Source organism: Mustela nigripes, chromosome 15 (genome assembly GCF_022355385.1).
Source record: "Mustela nigripes isolate SB6536 chromosome 15, MUSNIG.SB6536, whole genome shotgun sequence".
In the NCBI taxonomy this organism is placed as follows: domain Eukaryota; kingdom Metazoa; phylum Chordata; class Mammalia; order Carnivora; family Mustelidae; genus Mustela; species Mustela nigripes.
In genome coordinates, this window is record NC_081571.1 from 28,402,477 (window position 1) to 28,421,449 (window position 18,973).

Here is an 18,973-nt window from a genome sequence, read left to right on the forward strand (position 1 = left end):
AGTCAGGTCTACAAACTTTTCCCAAAATAAGTTATGTGCTACATAGTATGAAAGGTAATTGCTCAGAAAATACCAGGACCACATCAAGAAGAAGGTAGTTTGAAGAACTTCTAGGTACTCACTCAGGTATTTTTTCAGATCGCTGTTCTATTTGTTCGATAAGAGTCTGCAAAATAAAAGTATATTAAAATATATCTGTTTTAGTTATACTTTTAATTACTTCCTGATTTTAATTAATACAGGCTAATGTTAGAAAACCTGTAAATACAGGGGCGCCTGGGTGGCTCAGTGGGTTAAAGCCTCTGCTTTCAGCTCAGGTCATGATCCCAGGGTCCTGGGATCGAGCCCTGCATTGGGCTCTCCGCTCAGTGGGGAGCCTACTTCCTCCTCTCTCTGCCTGCCTCTCTGCCTACTTGTGATCTCTGTCAAATAAATAAATAAAATCTTTTCTTTTTAAAGTCACCTGTAATACCATAAAATAACCACAACTAATATTTTAGAATATTCTTTCAGTTACTATATTTAAAAACAAACAAAAAAACCTGGAATTATACATTCAACATGATTATCTGCTTTCAAAAAATTATATTCCAAAACATCATTCTACTCAACATCAGATGAAAACATATGGAAAGCCTTATTAGCACAGTGTCTGGCACCTAGTAAACATTTGATGACTTATTATTATTATTATTATTATTATTATTACTTAAAACATTATTTTAAATGGCTACATAATATACCCTTGGACAAATGTACCATAAGTCAAATATTGTGTTAGACATCTAGACTGTTTCCTGAGAAGAAAAGTCCAGTGGTTATGAGCTCTGGGCCTGGAGTGAAACTAGAAGGTATGGGTATCAGCTCCCCAGGAGCTGTCTGAGCTCAAGAGAGTGGGCTCACTTCTCTGAGTTTCCACTTTGTACCATATAGCAGGTATAATAACAGTACCTACTTCCCAGCTGGGGATCCCCAACAAAAGAGATTAATACTTATAGGTGCTTTTGCTCCATTCTCCTAAAATGTTTTTTGAAAAAGGAATTGATTTACCTCCCTGTCAGTAGTACTGTCTCCCTCACCAAAACCTCAAAAGGACTGACTGCTACAACTTAATCTGTCATTGTCTTGACCAAAAAAAAAAAAGTTGGGGGTCATCTAACCTTAAACTGCACATTTTCTCCACTGAGGCTACAGAGGCACTCATATTTAATGAACCATTTGCATTTTCTTTGCAAAATCTGGTCATTTATATATCAGATATTCATCTTTCTTACTGAGCTAGAAGTACTCAGTACATTAAAAAATATTAACCTTCTCACTTATCTATTGCAAACATCCTACTTTCTGCTTTTCTTTGGCTGTCTAAAATTCAGAAAATGTAATTTTTATATCCTGAGCCTTTTACTCTGTAATTTTTCCCCAGTAATTTCTGCTAGAGGTTTTTTTTTTTCCCTGCTAATTTTTACATTTAACTCTTTAGTTCACTTAGAGTGTATTTTGGTAATGCTATAAAGCTTATAGAGTTTACTTTTTCCCCCAAATACTCAGCAAGTCTTCTCAATATTATGTAGAAAACGCTAACCCTTCCTCTTTAAGACTGATTTTTTTTATATCAAGTTGTAGAATTTCTCACCCCAATGATCCATCAATGAATTCTTGAATCAGTATCAATGTATTTTTAAAATTTACTTGTATAATTAGTCTTGCTTATTTAGTATACCAGATAAATTTTCGCATCATCCAGAAAGAAATTACACTGGATTTCTGTTAAGATTATATTTGATGATGAATTATATTAGGAGGAACTGACATTTAAAAAATTAAGTCTCGGGATGCCTGGGTGGTTCAGTCAGCTAAGTCTCTGCCTTCAGCTCAGGTCATGATCCCAGGGTCCTGGGATTGAGCCCCGCATTGGGCTCCTTGATCAGGGAGGAGCCAGCTTCTCCCTCTGTCTGCGGTTCCCCCTCCTTGCCCTGCTCTCACTTGCTCTGACAAATAAACAAATAAAACCTTTAAAAAAAAATAAAAAATTAAGTCTCCTTGATCAGGAAAAAGAGAAGCTTATCATTTATTCAATCTCTTAAAACTTTCTGTCTAGTTTTGTCATTTTCTTCATCCTTGTATTTCCAGTAGAGTTATTTCTAGGTAAGTATTTATGCTGTCACTAATATAAATAGGACTCCATTGCATGTATTCATTGACTACCATTGATAAATGGCATGTAGGAAAGGAGCTGATCATTATATAATTAACTTTATATTTATCTACCACACTGAGCTATATCACACTTACCTATACCACTTCTTTTCTAATCAAATTTTTACCACTGGTATTTGACTACTAAGCAAAAGCAACAATCAGGCACAAGCTAAACCTTATACCATCAATGAACCACTATTCTCCTGTATCTTCTATAAATAAGACCAAGTGTCTCTTATTTCAAAAAACAAAAAACTGAGGGAGGAGTTAAGATGTCAAGATGTTAAGGAGTAGGGAGATCCTAAGCTTGTCTCAACCCTCAAACACAGCTTAATAGTCAAGTCATTCTGAACACCCAAGAAATCAACTGGAGGTCTGAGAGAACAAACAGTACGAATCTACAAGAAGAAAAGCAACCTCCTCTTGAAGGACAGGAGATGCAGAGAGTTGACTTGGGGAAGATATAGCTGTTGGTAAAGAGGAGGGAGACTGTTTACCGTGCCTACTGCAAAGTATTAGAAGCAGCACAGCACAATCTGAACTGTTAGAAGTTCTCTACCATGGGGGACGTGCCTGGCTTCAAGAAGCTCAGGTGGCAAAGTGGGCAGAATCCCAGCAGTGACATCTGGGTCTGAAGATCGCCTGGGTCACAAGAAGGGTGGCACCACTGTTTCCAGGAATAGGAGCAAGAGCAGTGGGTCTTGGTATCCGCTTTCTACTCTGTTTTGCCATAAACTGTGAGCAACTATGCAGTCATGTGACCACTTTCCTGGGACCTGCCAGCAAATGAAAAAAGCAGGGCAAGATCCTCCCCAGGAGAACAGCACAGGTATACACCAGGGGAGTTCCTAAAATTTTAGAGTTTTGAAACTAAGCCGCACCCCTGAGATAAAAAAGCTCAGACACAGGCATGGTGAACACAGGGTTCAGTGGGAAACCAAAACAAAGAGTGGTGACTGACTGCTCTTCTGTGAGGGCTCACTGAAGAATAAGAGCACAGACTTTCAGCCAAGACCCAGGCACCACTGTATTCATCCTTTTCATCAGTGCCTTCAGGGAGCAAAACTGCATACCTAGAGGAGGCTGGAGCGGCATACACCAAGCCTCCTGCACCCTGGACGCACATTTCCTTTAAAACAAGTCCACTTGAGAAGCAGGGCAGGAGGCCCTGGCCCACTACCCCCAGATGACAAGCACAAACTCACTGCCCAAGTTTACCAATCACAGAGGACTGCAAAGCTTCAGCTCTTGCAGAAATAGAATCTCTCTTCTTTTTTCACTTTTATTCTTTATTTATTTATTTTTCAATTATTTTCTTTTTCAAGTCCTTATCTTTTATTGTTAATTTTTAAATTTTTATTTATACATATATTTCTAATTTTTTGTTTATTTTCACTTTCTTTATTCTTTTCTTTTGGGACATAGATTCTTTTACAAACAGACCAAAACACACACAGGATCTAGTTTATTTCTTTTTTTGGTTTTTTTCTTTGTTTGGGTTTTTGCTTTTTTTTTTTTCTTTCTTCTTTTCTTTTCCAGACAAAATGACAAGATGGAGAAATCGACCCCAAAAGAAAGAATAGGAAATAGAACTCAAGGCCAAGGATTTAATCAACACAGATATAAGTAAGATGTTTGAACTATAATTTAAAACTACAATTATAAGAATATAGCTGCCCTTGAAAAAAGCATAGAAGACACCAGAGAATCCCTTCCTGCAGAAATAAATGAACTAAAAGCTAGTCAGACCAAAATTAAAATTAAAAGATAAAAACAAAGATGGACGAATCAGAGGAGTGACTCAGTGACAGAAAAGAAAAAATTATTAAAAATAATGAAGCTAAAAAGAAGAAGGAAAGAAAGGCAGACTGAGGAAATTCAGCAACTTATTAAAACATATTAACATTCATATCCTAAGAGTCCCAGAAGACAAAGCGAGAGAAAAAAGAGGAGGCTGTTTATTCAAACAAATTATAGCTGAAAATTTCCCTAATCTGGGGAAGGACACAGACATCAAAATACAGAAAACTCCCATTAAATTCAACAAAAGCTGGCCATTGCCAATGTATATTAAAGTCAAATTCACAAAATACACAGACAAGGAAAGAATCCTGAAAGCAGCAACAGCAAAAACATCCTTAACCTACAAGGGAGGACAGCTCAAATTCATAGCAGGTCTGTCCACAGACACATAGCAGACCAGACGAGTTGCAGAAAATATTCAATGTGTTAAAATAAGAAAAATATGCAGCCAAGAATTCTTTATCCAACAAGTCTGTCATTCACAATAGGAGACATAAAGGGTGTCCCAGGCAAACAAAAACTAAAGCAGTTCATAACCAATAAATCAGCCCTGCAAGAATGTTTAAGGGATTCTTTGAGTGGAGGAAAAGAAGACCAAAAGCAACAAACTCTATAAAGGACCAGAGAACATCACCAGAAACACCAACTCTACAAGTAACACAATGACATTAAATTCAAATCTTTCAATAATAACTCAGTGGCTCAGTCAGTTGAGTGTTTGCCTTCGGCTCGGGTCATGATCTCCAGGACCTAGGATCAAGCCCCACGTCAGGCTTCCTGCTTAGCAGGAAGTCTGCCTCTCTCTCTTGCTCTCTCTCTCTCTCTATGCCCCTCCCTACTGGTTATTCTCTCTCTCTCAAATAAATAAAATCTTTAAAAATAAATAAAAAATTAAAAATGGTCACTCTGAATGTAAATGGACTAAATGCTCCAATCAAAAGACACAGGGCATCAGAATGGGTAAAAAAAAATTAACCATGAGGAAGTGGTGATGCAACATGGGGGCTTAAGTGGGTAGGAGAAGAATCAATGAAACAAAATGGGATTGGGAGGGAGACAAACCATAAGTGACTCTTAATCTCACAAAACAAACTGAGGGTTGCTGGGGGGAGGGGGGTTGGGAGAAGGTGGGGTGGGGTTATGGACATTGGGGAGGGTATGTGCTTTGGTGAGTGCTATGAAGTGTGTAAACCTGGCGATTCACAGACCTGTACCCCTGGGGATAAAAATACATGTTTATAAAAAATAAAAATTTAAAAAAAAAATAAATAACCAAGACCTATCTATATGCTGTCTCCAAGAGACTCATTTTAGACCTAAAGACACCTGCAGTTTGAAAGTAGGGGGATAGAGAACCTTCTATCATGATAATGGACATCAAAAGAAAGCCAGAGTAGCCATACTTATATCAAACAAACTAGATTTTACAATAAAAACTATGATGAGAGATGAAGAAGGGTGTTATATCATAATTAAAAGGTCTATCCATTGAGAAGATCTACCAACTGTAAACATTTATGCCCCCAACTTGGAAGCACCCAAATATATGAATCAATTAATGATAAATATAAAGAAACTCTTTGATAATAATATAATAAAAGTAGGGAACTTAACACCCCACTTACAGAATTGGACTAATCATCTAAGCAGAAAATCAACAAGGAAACAAAGGCTTTGAATGACATACTGGACAGATGGACTTAACAGACAGTTTCAGAACACTTCATCCTAAAGCAGCAGAGTACACATTCTTTTCAAGTACGCATGGAACATTCTCCAGAACAGATCACATACTCAGTCACAAATCAGCCCTCAACAAGTACAAAAAGACTTGAGATCATACCATGCATATTTTCAGACCACAAAGCTATGAAACATGAAGTAAACCACAAGGAAAAATTTAGAAAGACCTCAAACACATGGAGGTTAAAGAACATCCTACTAAAGAATGAATGCGTTACCCAGAAAATTAAAATGCACATAGAAGCAAATGAAAATGAAAACACAACAGTCCAAAAACCTTTGGGAAGCAGCAAAGGCAGTCCTAACAGGGAAGTACAATGCAATACAGGCCTATCTCAAGAAGTAAGAGAAGCCTCAAAAAAAAAAAAAAAGAAGTAAGATTAGTCTCAAATACACAACCTAATCTTATACCCAAAGGAGCTAGAAAAGAACAGCAAATAAAGCCTAATGCCAGCAGAAGAAGGATAAGGAGACTGGAGCAGAAATAAATAATTCAATAGAAACAAACAAACAAAACAGCAGAATGAATGAACAAAATTAAGAGCTGGTTCCTAATTAAGAAAACTGATAAATCCCTAGCCAGACTTATCAAAAAAAGAAAGAAAAAGACAGAAATAAACCAAACAGATAAAATCATGAATGAAAGAGAAGAGATTACAACCAACACCACATAAATACAAACAATTATAAGAGAATACTATGAAAAAGTATCTTTCCAGGCAATAAGAAGAAATGGGTAAATTCCTGGAAACTTACAAACTAGTAAACTGAAACAGGAAGAAGTAGAAAATTAGAACAGACCCCTTAACCAGCAAAGAAATTCAATCTGTAATCAAAAATCTACCAATGGGGGTGCCTGGTTGGCTCAATGGGTTAAAGCCTCTGCCTTCAGCTCAGATCATGATCCCAGGGTCCTGGGATCAAGCCCCACATCAGGCTTCTGCTCAGCGGGGAGCCTGCTTCCCCCTCTCTCTCTGCCTGCCTCTCTGCCTACTTGTTCTCTGTCTGTCAAATAAATAAATAAATAATCTTTAAAAAAAATATCGGGGCGCCTAGGTGGCTCAGTGGGTTAAAGCCTCTGCCTTTGGCTCAGATCATGATCCCAGGGTCCTGGGATCGAGCCCCACATTGGGCTCTCTGCTCAGCAGGGAGCCTGCTTCCTCCTCTCTCTGCCTGCTTCTCTGCCTGCTTGTGATCTCTGTCTGTCAAATAAATAAATAAAATCTTTACAAAAAAAAAAAAATCTCCTAACGAACAGAAGTCCTGGGCCAAATGGCTTCCCAGGGGAATCCTATCAGGCATGTGAAGAAGACCTAATATCTACCTATTCTTCTCAAACTTTTCCAAAAAATAGAAATGGAAGGAAAAGTTCCAAACTCATTCTACAAAGCCAGCATTAGTGTGATATTAAACCAGACAAATACCCAACTAAAAAGGAGAATATCCCTGATGATCCCAATATCCCTGATGAACACAGATGTAAAAAATTTCAGTAAATACTAGCAAATCAAATTCAACAGTACATTAAAAGAACTATTCACCAAAATTAAGTGGGATTTATTCCTGGGCTCCAGCAGTGGTTCAATATTCACAAATGAATCATTGTGATATACCACATTAATGAAGCAAAGGATAAGAACCATATGATCCTGAAAAATATTTGACAAAACATAGCATCCTTTCCTGATAAAAACCTCAACAAGCAGGGATAGATGGAATATACCTCAACATCATAAAGACCACATATGAAAGACCCACGGCTAACATCATCCTCAATGGGGAACTGAGAGCCTTTCCCCCTATGATCAGGAACAAGACAACGATGTCCACTCTCACCATTACTATTTTACACAGTAAAGGAAGTCTTAGTCTCAGCAATCAGACAACAAAAAGAAATAAAAGGCATCCAAATCAGTAGGAAGAAGTCAAACTTTGACTATCTGCAGACAACATGATACCCTACATAGAAAGCCCAAAAGACCGCCAAAAAACTTCTAGGTATACATGAATTCAGCAAAGCTGCAGAATGTAAAATCAGTGTGCAAAAATCTGTTGCATTTTTATACACCAATAATGAAATGGTAAAAAAAGAAATCAAGGAATCAATCCAACTTGCAACTGTACCATAAACAGTAAGATACCTAGGAATAAACCTAAATAAAAAGGTAAAAGATCTGTACTTTGAAAACTATAGAACACTTACAAAAGACACTGAAGAGGACACAAAAAAATGGAAAAGCATTCCATTCTCATGGATTAGAAGAAAAAACATTGCTAAAATATCTTTACTACCCAAAGGAATCTACACATTTAATGCAATCGCTATCAAAATTCCAACATTTTTCACAGAGCTAAAACAAACAATCCTAAAATTTGTAAGAAATCACCAAAGACCCCAAATAGCCAAAGCAATTCTGAAAAACAAAACTGGAAGCATCACAATTCTGGATTTCAAGCTATATTACAATGCTGTAGTCATCAAGATAGTATGGGACTGGCACAAAAACAGACACATAGATCAATGGAACAGAATAGAGAACCCAGAACTGGGTCCATAACTATTATGGTCAACTAATCTTCAAAAAAGCAGGAAAGAATATCTATTGGATAAAAGACAGTCTCTACAACAACTGGTGCTAGGAAAACTGGACAGCAACATGCAGAAGAATGAAAATGGACCACTTTCTTACATCATACAGAAAAAATTCAAAATGGATGAAAGACCTAAATGTGAGACAGGAAACCATCAAAATCCTAGAGGAGAACACAGGCAGCAACCTCCCTGACCTCAGCCATAGTGACTTCCTACTAGATACATCTCTGGAGGCAAGGGATAAAAAACCAAAAATGAATTAATAGAACTTCATTAAGATAAAAAGCTTCTAAGGGCACCTGGGTGACTCAGTTGTCAAGCGTCTGGTTTCAGCTCAGGTCATGATCCCAGGGTCCTGGAATCAAGCCCCGCATCTGGCTCCTTGCTCAGTGGGGAGCCTGCTTCTCCCTCGCCTGTATTCCCTGCCTGTATTCCCTCTCTCGCCAACTCTCTCTCTGTCAAATAAATATAAAATAAAATCTTAAAAAAAAAAAAAGATAAAAAGCTTCTGCACACACACAAAAAACCAATAAACCAGATAAGAAATGGGCAGAAGACAGGAACAGACACTTTTCCAAAGACGACAGATGGCTAAGAGACACAAAGATGTAGAGAAAGAGGAACCTTCTTACACTGTTGGTGGGAATGCAAACTGGTACAGCCACTTGGGAGAATAGTACAGAGGTTCCTCAAAAAATTAAAAATAGAACTACCTTCCAATCCAGCAATTGGACTTTACCCAAAGGATATAAAAATACAGATTCAAAGGGATACATGCACCCTGATGTTTTTATAGCAGCATTATCAACGATAGCCAAACTATGAAAAAGAGCCCTAATGTCCACCGACTGATGAATGAATGAAAAAAATGTGGTATATACATACAATGGAGTACTACTCAGCCATCAAAAGAAATGAAATCTTGCCATTTACAATGACATGATTGGAGCTAGAGTGAAATAATGCCAAGCGAAGTCAGTCAGTCAGATAAAGACAAATACTGCATAATCTCACTCATATGTGGAATAGAAGAAAGAAAACAGATGCATATATGGGAAGGGGGAAAAGAAAAGAGAGAGAGAGGGAAACATAAGAGACTCTTAATGATAGAGAACAAATAGACAGCTGATGGGAGGGAGGTGGATGGGGAAAGAGCTAGGCAGGTGATGGGTATTAAAAAGGGCACTTATCACGAGCACTGTGTTGTATGTAAACTTTACTCCAGAAACCAACACTGCACTATATGTTAACTAACTAAAATTTAAATTAAAGAAAAAAAATCCTTCAACTGACTCTCAAGAGAAATAGCAAGAGAGTTGGAGGCAACAAAAGTAGACTACTCTTTCTAGTACCTTCACAATGAGTAGAAAAAAGATAAATGTGCCAGCTCCAGTCAACTGTATCTTGGATATCTTAAATGCGTAAATATTAACACATATACCTACTTTCTGCACCCTCCATTTCCAATCACTCAATCAAGATAAATATATAGTGCATTCCTTTATGTACCAGGCACTGTGCTAAGGAGAATAAATAAGGCACATGTTCCCCGCCTCAAGAATACACTACCAACGCCTGATCAACCCCTATTTCCCATGGACTACTGAAAAATCTTCCTTGCTCATCAGACCTCCCTGTCTCAAAACTCTTTTCACCATAATCCATTCTTCACAGCGCATCATTAAATCAAAAGAAATGGTAAATCTGACCAAATCATTCTATTTAAAAAACTTCACTTATTGGAGCCCCACATCAAGCTCCGCACTCAGCAGGGAATCTGATGGACATTCTCTCCCCTTATGTCCCTCCCCCGCCGACTGCTCACTCTAACTAAATAAATCTTTAAAATAAATAAATAAATACAATAAAATACTTCACTAGTTGTTTACTTTTCCTGAATTAGCATGACATGTGATACCCCTTGTGAAATGATGCCTACAGTCTTTCCTGTCTTTTTTCCCAACTGGATGCTATTAATGTCTGTGTTTTGATCATAACAAGTTACAAGTTCTCTCAAAATACATGTCTACAACTGTCCCTATACATATTGTTCTCTCTGTATAAATCACCCTTATCAATCCCCTCAAGCCCACTATAAATCTGAGCTCTTTAAGCTCAAATATCACATCCATCTAGACGCCTTCCCTGAGCATCACAGAAGAGCTAGGTGTCTCCTGCTCCATGCCCTTAAGACATCACACTGTAGAAGGGCAATGCCTACCTTTCACAAGTGTTCATTTCTGGTATAAGCAAAGGGTCTAACATACAGTAGAACTTCAAAAGGGCTGGCTAAATAAACTTCATAGCAATATCCTATTTATGTCAATAGACTTACTCTGACTTTGGGAGCAGCAGCTCGAAATTTCACATAAAATAATGTGAAGGCATTGTCTGCACTAGGTATGGATGCAGGATCCTAAAGAGACATGGGGAAGGGGAAGGAAGGAAGATAATTAGCAAACAAATAATTATTCAGAAAATATGACATCAAACATTCCAAACAGCTACTGCTTGGCCTATATACCAACCAAAAGCTTAGAGAGAAAAATCTCAAGAAGAAATTACATGTTAGTATTATTGCTACAAATGAGAAATACTTATGTGGAGCTGTCATCTCCTTCCTCTTCATCATTAAAATCTACCCGAGTTACATGATTTTTGGTAGTAAACAGACTTATTCAGACTCATGCTCAGTCACTTACTGACAGTAGAATATTGGTCAAATTACTGGACCTCTCTGAGATTCAGGGCATCCATTAAATGGTGATAATATATACTCATAAAGGGCAACTGGGTGGCTCAGGTGGTTAAGAGTCTGCTTTCACCTCAGGTCATAATCCCAGGGTCCTGGAATCAAGCCCCGCATCAGGCTCTCACCTCAGTGGGGAGCCTGCTTCTACCTCTCCCACTCCCTCTGCTGTGCTCTGTCAAATAAATAAATAAAATCTTTAAGTATGTGTGTGTGTGTGTGTGTGTATTCATAAAGGTTTTATGCAGCTCAACAGTAAAGTACTAGCTACTAGTACACAGTAGGTACTAGTTCTGATTAGGTATTAATTTCCTAAACTTTTTAAAAATTTTACAAAATAGAAAAATTATATAGTCTGGCCTTCATATCAGCTAAGAGCAATGTGAACTATAAACTGCAACCCCAAAATCAGTAGCTTTGAACTGAGAGTTCAAGATTCCATGTTCTTTAGAAAGTGAGCTTAAAAAATAGAACACATAATCTTTATTTTTATTTTCTTATGAAAGAAATGTATTTAATGATCATCTTGGCCAGCTCTACTCTTAATTCTTTTTTTTTTTTTTAATTTTATTTATTTGACAGAGAGAGAGATCACAAGTAGGCAGAGAGGCAGGCATATGGGGAAGGGGGAGCAGGCTCCCTGCTGAGCAGAGAGCCTGATGTAGGGCTTGATCCCAGGACCCTGAGATCATGATCTGAGCCGAAGGCAGTGGTTTAACCCACCAAGCCACCCACACGCCCCTCTACTCTTAATTTTCTAACATACCACTCCCCTCAATTTCCACCTAGCTTGCTCCTTCCATCTGTAATTGACTAATTTGTTTGTTTCCTTCTTCACTGATTACTTCTCCTGAATGTTAAGCACCATGAACACAGGGACCTTGCTGGCTCCTCTCGCTACCGTATGGTTCCCAGTACAATGCCAAGCCTTGAGAAGTCACTCAATAAAAATATATTTGCTAAACACAGAAAATTAGCTATCATACATAAAGAAAAAAATTCAAAGTCTCCATGGTATGTAATCCCACCTCTAAGACAGAACCACTTTTTATCATTTTGGTGTATTTCCTTCCAATATTTTTATGAATTAGATAAGAAAATGTTTTAAGTGACAAATAGTTTAAATCTTATTATTTATCATACAGTACTATTAAATATTCTTTGAAAATAAGATTCTGATGGACAGATATAATACAGCCATTTTTTTTATTATAAATAAAACTGAGAGATATTATTATTATTTTTTTTTTTTTTAAGATTTTATTTATTTATTTGACAGAGAGAGAGATCACAAGTAGGCAGACAGGCAGGCAGAGAGAGAGAGAGAAGGAAGCAGGCTCCCCGCTGAGCAGAGAGCCTGATGCGGGACTCGATCCCAGGACCCTGAGATCATGACCTGAGCCGAAGGCAGCGGCTTAACCCACTGAGCCACCCAGGTCCCCGAGAGATATTATTATTTAACAAAAGGTAAAAAAATGTTTTTAGAGTACTGAGTACTAATCTCACACTTAGATTATGAAAGATAAATGAATTAAAAAAGAAAAAGAAGAGAAAAAACACTTCACCAGTTAACTCACCCTTTTTAATAACTGATTTGTGAGGTTTTGTAGTATGTTCACAGTGTATGTCTTCATAAGGTGCAAAGCTTTAGAAAGACATTGCTTAAACTTCAGCAAATATACAGGATAATCTTTAAAATTTGGCTGTAAGAGAAAGGGAAAGATTTACAAAGAGGAAACAAAAACAGATAAAGTAAACAATGAAAACAAACCCGTCCTTTATATGGTCTTATACAGATTGTAAGCTCAGGAAAGACAAGTACACACTGCCCCTTCCCTCATACCCACCCAACCAAAGTTCACTTTAAGCCATATGGCTTTTATAAAAGACCTAAAATAGTACCTGTTTTCACTAACCAAAAGAAATCCACAGAGGATTTTCACTTTTCTGAAATGTTAACTGCTTCTTCACTTTATGCCACTTTGGCTTACAAAAAGTTTCATAGGAACATTCTACTTTCATATAATGGGGGAACCTAAACAGCTATAAATCCTTGGGGCACAGAAAGAGGCTGATTAAATGAAAGGGCCTGTTCCTTTATTTCCTCCCAAGTAACATTTTTTGTTTGTCAAAGAATTACCTAAAACAATAGGAAGTCAACAGCCTGAAAATCACTCATCCTTTTAGGTGGGATAGAATAGTGTCAGCTAGGATCTCTTTCTACTCCAGGGATTGCCTCAGCAACTGAAGTACTTTTTTATTTTTTACATCACTACTGACAATGTCTAAGAATTTACTACAGTCTTTCTTCAAGTATACTACAGATATATTTTTCCCTTCAGAAGAAATAATTACTTTATAGCATAAGAAATGATATAATAGGGATATTAAGATTTCTTAAAAACATACAGAAACCCCATGACTTACATGTGATGAGATATATGTTATACAATCATCTAACTTGGCCAGCATAGGTATAAATCCTTCACTATTAACAGACAACGTAGGAGAATTCAATTTCTTTAAGGAAAGAAAAAAAACTTAATTCACAAAAAATATACAGGCAAAAGTTGAAAATTATGTATTAGAATTAGCCTATTTCTCATTAGGCTATAACACAGTTATACTAGTATCTTTACATTTTAAGAATCACCAAAATATCCTCAAATATAGCCCATGTGAATTAATAATGAAAGGACAAAAAAAATACTGATTTAATTCAGTTTATTCCTAATTAGCTTTAAGAGGGCTCTTCATAAATTAACAAGTATTTATATTACCCCACTGTACAACATTATACTAAAATAACACATCAACTACCTAGATTTCCCATTTTCTAGTACTTCATAATATATACAAATTTTGTACTTTCAAACACTGGTGATTTTCTCAAGGTTAAAGGATTAACTAGCAGTCATACCATATTTAGCAGTCATATTACAAAAGTAAAACATATATAAGTAGAATATAAGTAAACACATATAAAAATATATGCAAGTAATAATAATGTAAGTACAAATATAATAATGTAAGTACAAATATATATAACATAAATGTTATATACTTATATATATGTTATATACTTAATATATAAAATTACACATTAGAATATATAAAACTACATACATCTTTAATATAATTATACAAAAATATAAATAATTTATATTAAAATATTTTTAAAAAGTCAATTATTTCTTATCTTGATAGCTTGGCAATGAACAAATTCCTTATATTCCACTGTTTACTAGCTCCTAGCTTTTATCTTTGTAGTAAATCACAATAATTATGATTAATTTAATAATTTTACTAACTTATATATAGTAAGTATGATTAATTTATGAGCCAGAAAGACATAGGAATATAATTTACACAGCAGTTTTAACTGAGACTATTATTTTGGGATACAAGTATGCATTATAAGGATTATACTTCAAACTAAACATGAGATTAATTTAAAAATATTTCAATTACTAATAATAGCACAACCACAGCAAGATTTAAAATTTAATATTCCTTCTTACAATCTTCACAGCTTACCAATAAGACATTATAAGTGCTAACTGACAAAAAGAATTTAATAATAATAATAAAATTTAAGAACTACTACTTAAATCATATTTGAAAAAATCTGAACTGGTGATATTTCCATCAGGTACAAATAGAAATACCTATCAGCAAGCAAACTATCAAGTTCAAATATCACTCAGTCTAATATAGAAATCTAAAAATTATATTTAGAAAGGGAAATATAAAATAAGGTCATTAACTTTACAAAAAGCAAAAAACCATGCTTACTGTGTTAATAGTTTCCAATTCATTAAAATAGGAAAGCTTTTGTTGAATGTTTTCAGCCAGATCAACAAGTTCCGACTTGCATTTTTTAAAAGAGAAAAAAATCAGTGTTAAGAACATAAGAATCAACACTCCAGTCTCAAAATTACATTGAACAGATTTATACCAGATAGATACGTTTATGTTTGACATAAGATTTCAGACTAATGCTCAAAGATTGCTGCAATTATGGACTAATAAGCAATGATTAATACAGCAACTTACATGTGATCTTTCATAAAACATTAAATGCCTTTTAAAAAAACACACAGCAGACATAGAAAAAACACAGATAAAATAGCTTCAATGTTCTATTTTTTTTTTTTTTTAAGATTCTATTTATTTATTTGACAGAGAGAGATCACAAGTAGACAGAGGCAGGCAGAGAGACGGGGGGGAAGCAGGCAGAGAGCCCGATGCAGGGCCTGATTCCAGGACCCTGGGATCATGACCTGAGCCAAAGGCAGAGGCTTAACCCACTGAGACACCCAGGTGCCCTAAATGTTCTATCTTTAAGTCATAAATATAAATGCAATCCAGATCAGTTCATCTTTTCATAAACCCCACCATTACTACAATCACTGCGCTTGTTTGAAAAATGTCATTAGTAAGAGTACACACAGCAAACTAATGTACCCTCTTCACTCTGAAATTGTGCTGATATAACAACTCAAAAACATAGGAAAGCTTGCTTTGCCCCGTTCCCTCATGTAAACTTATTTAAAATACAAAACAGTCTGACAATATAACAATTTGCATGCTTATTTAGCACAAGGCCTCATACAGCACAGTTCAATATATAGAGAAATTAAAGAAATTATAATTAAATTCTATTCATCTACTTAAAAATAAAATATTAAATATAACCACTAATCCTCTCCCATACTCCAAGTTACCTGTTCTTTTAGGAGCTGTTCACAGGCTTCATGGAGAGTTCCTGTCTTATTGGACACAAAGAGATACTGTTTCTGCAATGATTCCAGATGCTGAAGAGCACTGTTTACATCATTCAATATAGCATCACACTGCTCCTGAAACCCAGACAAGTAATCCCTCATCTGTCTAGAAAACAGAACCAAAAGGGGATTGGCAATAATATTTTCCCCCAATAAGCAGAGTCAATAAATAACAAAGTCTCATTTTTCCCCAAATGCTTGAATTTCAGGAAAGAAGTCTGACCATTCACTAAAGCTAATTATATGCAAAAACTATGTTAACACCTTTTTCAATAATTTAGAGGGAAATCACTGCAACTATAAGCAACAAAAGGAATCAGCCCTGAAGTCACAAGCTGGCTTTTCACATATAAGGTAACAAATCAACAGCTCAACTTTCAAAAACTAGGACACTAGGGCCATCCCAAGCTATGGAGCAGGTCAATCCCTCAAGTCATTCATGCCAAAAATCCCAGGATGGTGTGATGCCATGGAAAGAATTTTGGACTTGGAATTCGAAGACATGAGTACAAGTCCCAGCTCTGCCCAAGTCTCTATGACATTAGGCAAGTTAGGCCTCAGTTTGCACATTTGTAAAATGGGAAAAATAATACCTTTCTTCACACAGCTGCTATAAAGATTAAGTGGAATCATGTATCAAAAAGCCTAACATATTGCGTGCAATAATAGTCACTTAATAAATGTTAAATAAATGCAGTTATTCAACCCACAGTCCCCAAATCAGCTAGAAACTATGCACCATCATTTCTTCCATGCTATCAATACACACAAACAGAACAACATAGTTATATACAGTCTAGGTGAGCATTCCTAAAATCTCTTGGGTCTCTACTTCTAAAGAAAGCAACAAGTATCTCTTATAGTGCCTGTAAAATTCCCACTTGAACCCAAATCTTTCTAGGGTTATCTAAAAACTAATAACTGTACCTCTCCGCCTATTAATTATAACTATTTTTTTTAATCACACAATTTCTCTCTAGCTCTTTTTAAAGAAAATATTGCTGTTGGAATTTTGTTTGTGCCTTAATTTTGTTTGAAGACACAGATTATGAAATGCTGCAGATGACTATGATTTAAAAATCAGGATAGCCAACAAACTAAAGAACCACATACCTGTATTTAGTTCCTTCATCCTGCTCCATCTGAGTCTGTAGCTTTGCAAACCATGAGAAAAACTACAAAAATAAAGGGTATTATATTGTCAACAAAACTAAAACAGACAAAATGCAAAGTGGCTATATTTAAACAGCAAGTCAAAAGGGTAGACACTATCTAAGTCTTATTGTTTGGGGCTCAGATATTAATAATTACTTTTAACCAGGAGATAACAATTTAATTCCATAGTCATTATCTACATGCTAGGAAAAGCAAAGGATATTAAAAACACTGGCCATATCCATACCTAGAGTCAAACAAGGAGGACTATTAAAGATACAATATGTAAAAAATATACATTCTTTCCTAAGAGGCTAATGTCTATTTGCTACTTTGCTCAATTTGAGTAGGTAACTTAGGGTTTGGGGGTAAATGTTAATATTAATGTTTTCTAATAAGAAACGTAATAATATAAACTGAAATAATATAATAGAGTGGCTTAAGAACATGGATTTTCGTTAACAGCTAAACCTGGGTTTGAGTTCTGGCCCTACCACTTATGTCATGAAAAATAGCTATTATTAAAAAAAGGTGGAGAAGACCGACCTTAAGGAAACATAAAGGATGATGAAAATGTTTTATATCTCAATCATACTGGTAGTTACACTTGTCAAAACTCATCAAGTGATATACTTAAAACAAGTACTTTTTATTGGGTATAAATTACAACTCAATATACTAGTTTTTTTATTTTAAAGAGAGAGACATAAGTACAAATTTAGCCCAGATGACTTTTTTTTTTAACAGCCCAAATAAGTTCAGTGACACGGTGCAAGATTATCTTCTATAATTCTCAAGTGGGATTTGAAGCCAAGGGTATGCTTTATGCTCTCAAAAATATAAGGCTTGTCAAGTACCTTAGCTATCATTTATTGAACATTGACTGTGTGCCTGCCATACACTGTATTCATTATCTTACTTAATTTTCAGAAAAATCCCATGAATGGTTATACAATCATCCTTGTTTTACAGATTAGAAAACTAAAAGCCTAAGGTATAAGTAATTTGGCTAAACTCACAAAGATGGTAAGTCATGGAGGAGACTTTCAGATCCAGGTTGGCCTGACTTAAGAGGTGGAGCTCTTTTTCACTCTGCAGCACTGCCTCTTGATTTACTTACTACATATGCAATTCAGCAGGCTTCCTTTTTGTTTTACTTGGTAAATGACTAGGCTCTGATTTTTACAAGGCAGAAGAAGAACCAGAGGAAGTAGCAGAAGAAACTGCTACACATTTAGGTTTAAAATTAGGAATAAATAAAAATTAAGGGAAGATTACACACGTAAATTACTCAAAAGTAACTATAAATATTTCATCTAAAGAGAATACTTAAGTTCTTAAAAAAAGAAATTACAAAGCAACAAGCAGAGGGTGTATTTGCACATGTGGGAGTATGTGCGCGCACGCATGCACACACGCAAGCTGGGGGGGGGGCATTAACATAAACATACACTGGGGGAAGTCAAAAGTGCATGAACTATTAAAACCCTAATGACTAGCTATCAACATCCAAACTTGGAATATCATATCTTTATCTGTATTTCAAGTATAATTGGACAAAAGGTTAATTTAAAACACAAAACAGCCACAGGTAACACCAAATCAAGATTGTTCTAGAAAGATCTGATATTAACTATAGTTTCAAATGTTCAGAACTTTTAATTAGGACATTTTTATTAGCCCTGTCTTGAGATATTCAGAATAATCAAACGTCCTTAGAAACAACACTGCCATTCACCTGCTGTGCAGTTTCAATTCTTTCTTCTTCCATTTCTAAGGAAGTAAAACCCTTGGAGAGAATGTCTTCTGTAGATTCAGGTACTACCGAAGTCTGTGCAACGGACAGCGACTGGGATGTTATGCTACACATATCTTCGACCGGAAGCTTCAAAAAAAAAAAAAAAAAGAGCCCCCAAAATATTTAAATAACTTGAAAATTCTCTA

At 35.8% G+C, this 18,973-nt stretch overlaps 1 protein-coding gene across 1 annotated transcript in view; it reads right to left on the minus strand.

Moving 5' to 3' along the window:
* COG3 (component of oligomeric golgi complex 3) overlaps window positions 1-18,973 on the minus strand; it is a 73,593-nt gene that overhangs the window by 42,292 nt on the left and 12,328 nt on the right. Inside the window, exons 2-9 of the mRNA XM_059378214.1 lie at window positions 18,768-18,914; window positions 16,988-17,049; window positions 15,815-15,980; window positions 14,883-14,957; window positions 13,515-13,607; window positions 12,665-12,790; window positions 10,674-10,754; window positions 123-166 (exon numbers count right to left, since the gene is read on the minus strand). Coding sequence (XP_059234197.1) covers window positions 123-166; window positions 10,674-10,754; window positions 12,665-12,790; window positions 13,515-13,607; window positions 14,883-14,957; window positions 15,815-15,980; window positions 16,988-17,049; window positions 18,768-18,914 — 794 coding nt within the window. The remainder of the gene's footprint in view (window positions 1-122; window positions 167-10,673; window positions 10,755-12,664; window positions 12,791-13,514; window positions 13,608-14,882; window positions 14,958-15,814; window positions 15,981-16,987; window positions 17,050-18,767; window positions 18,915-18,973) is intronic.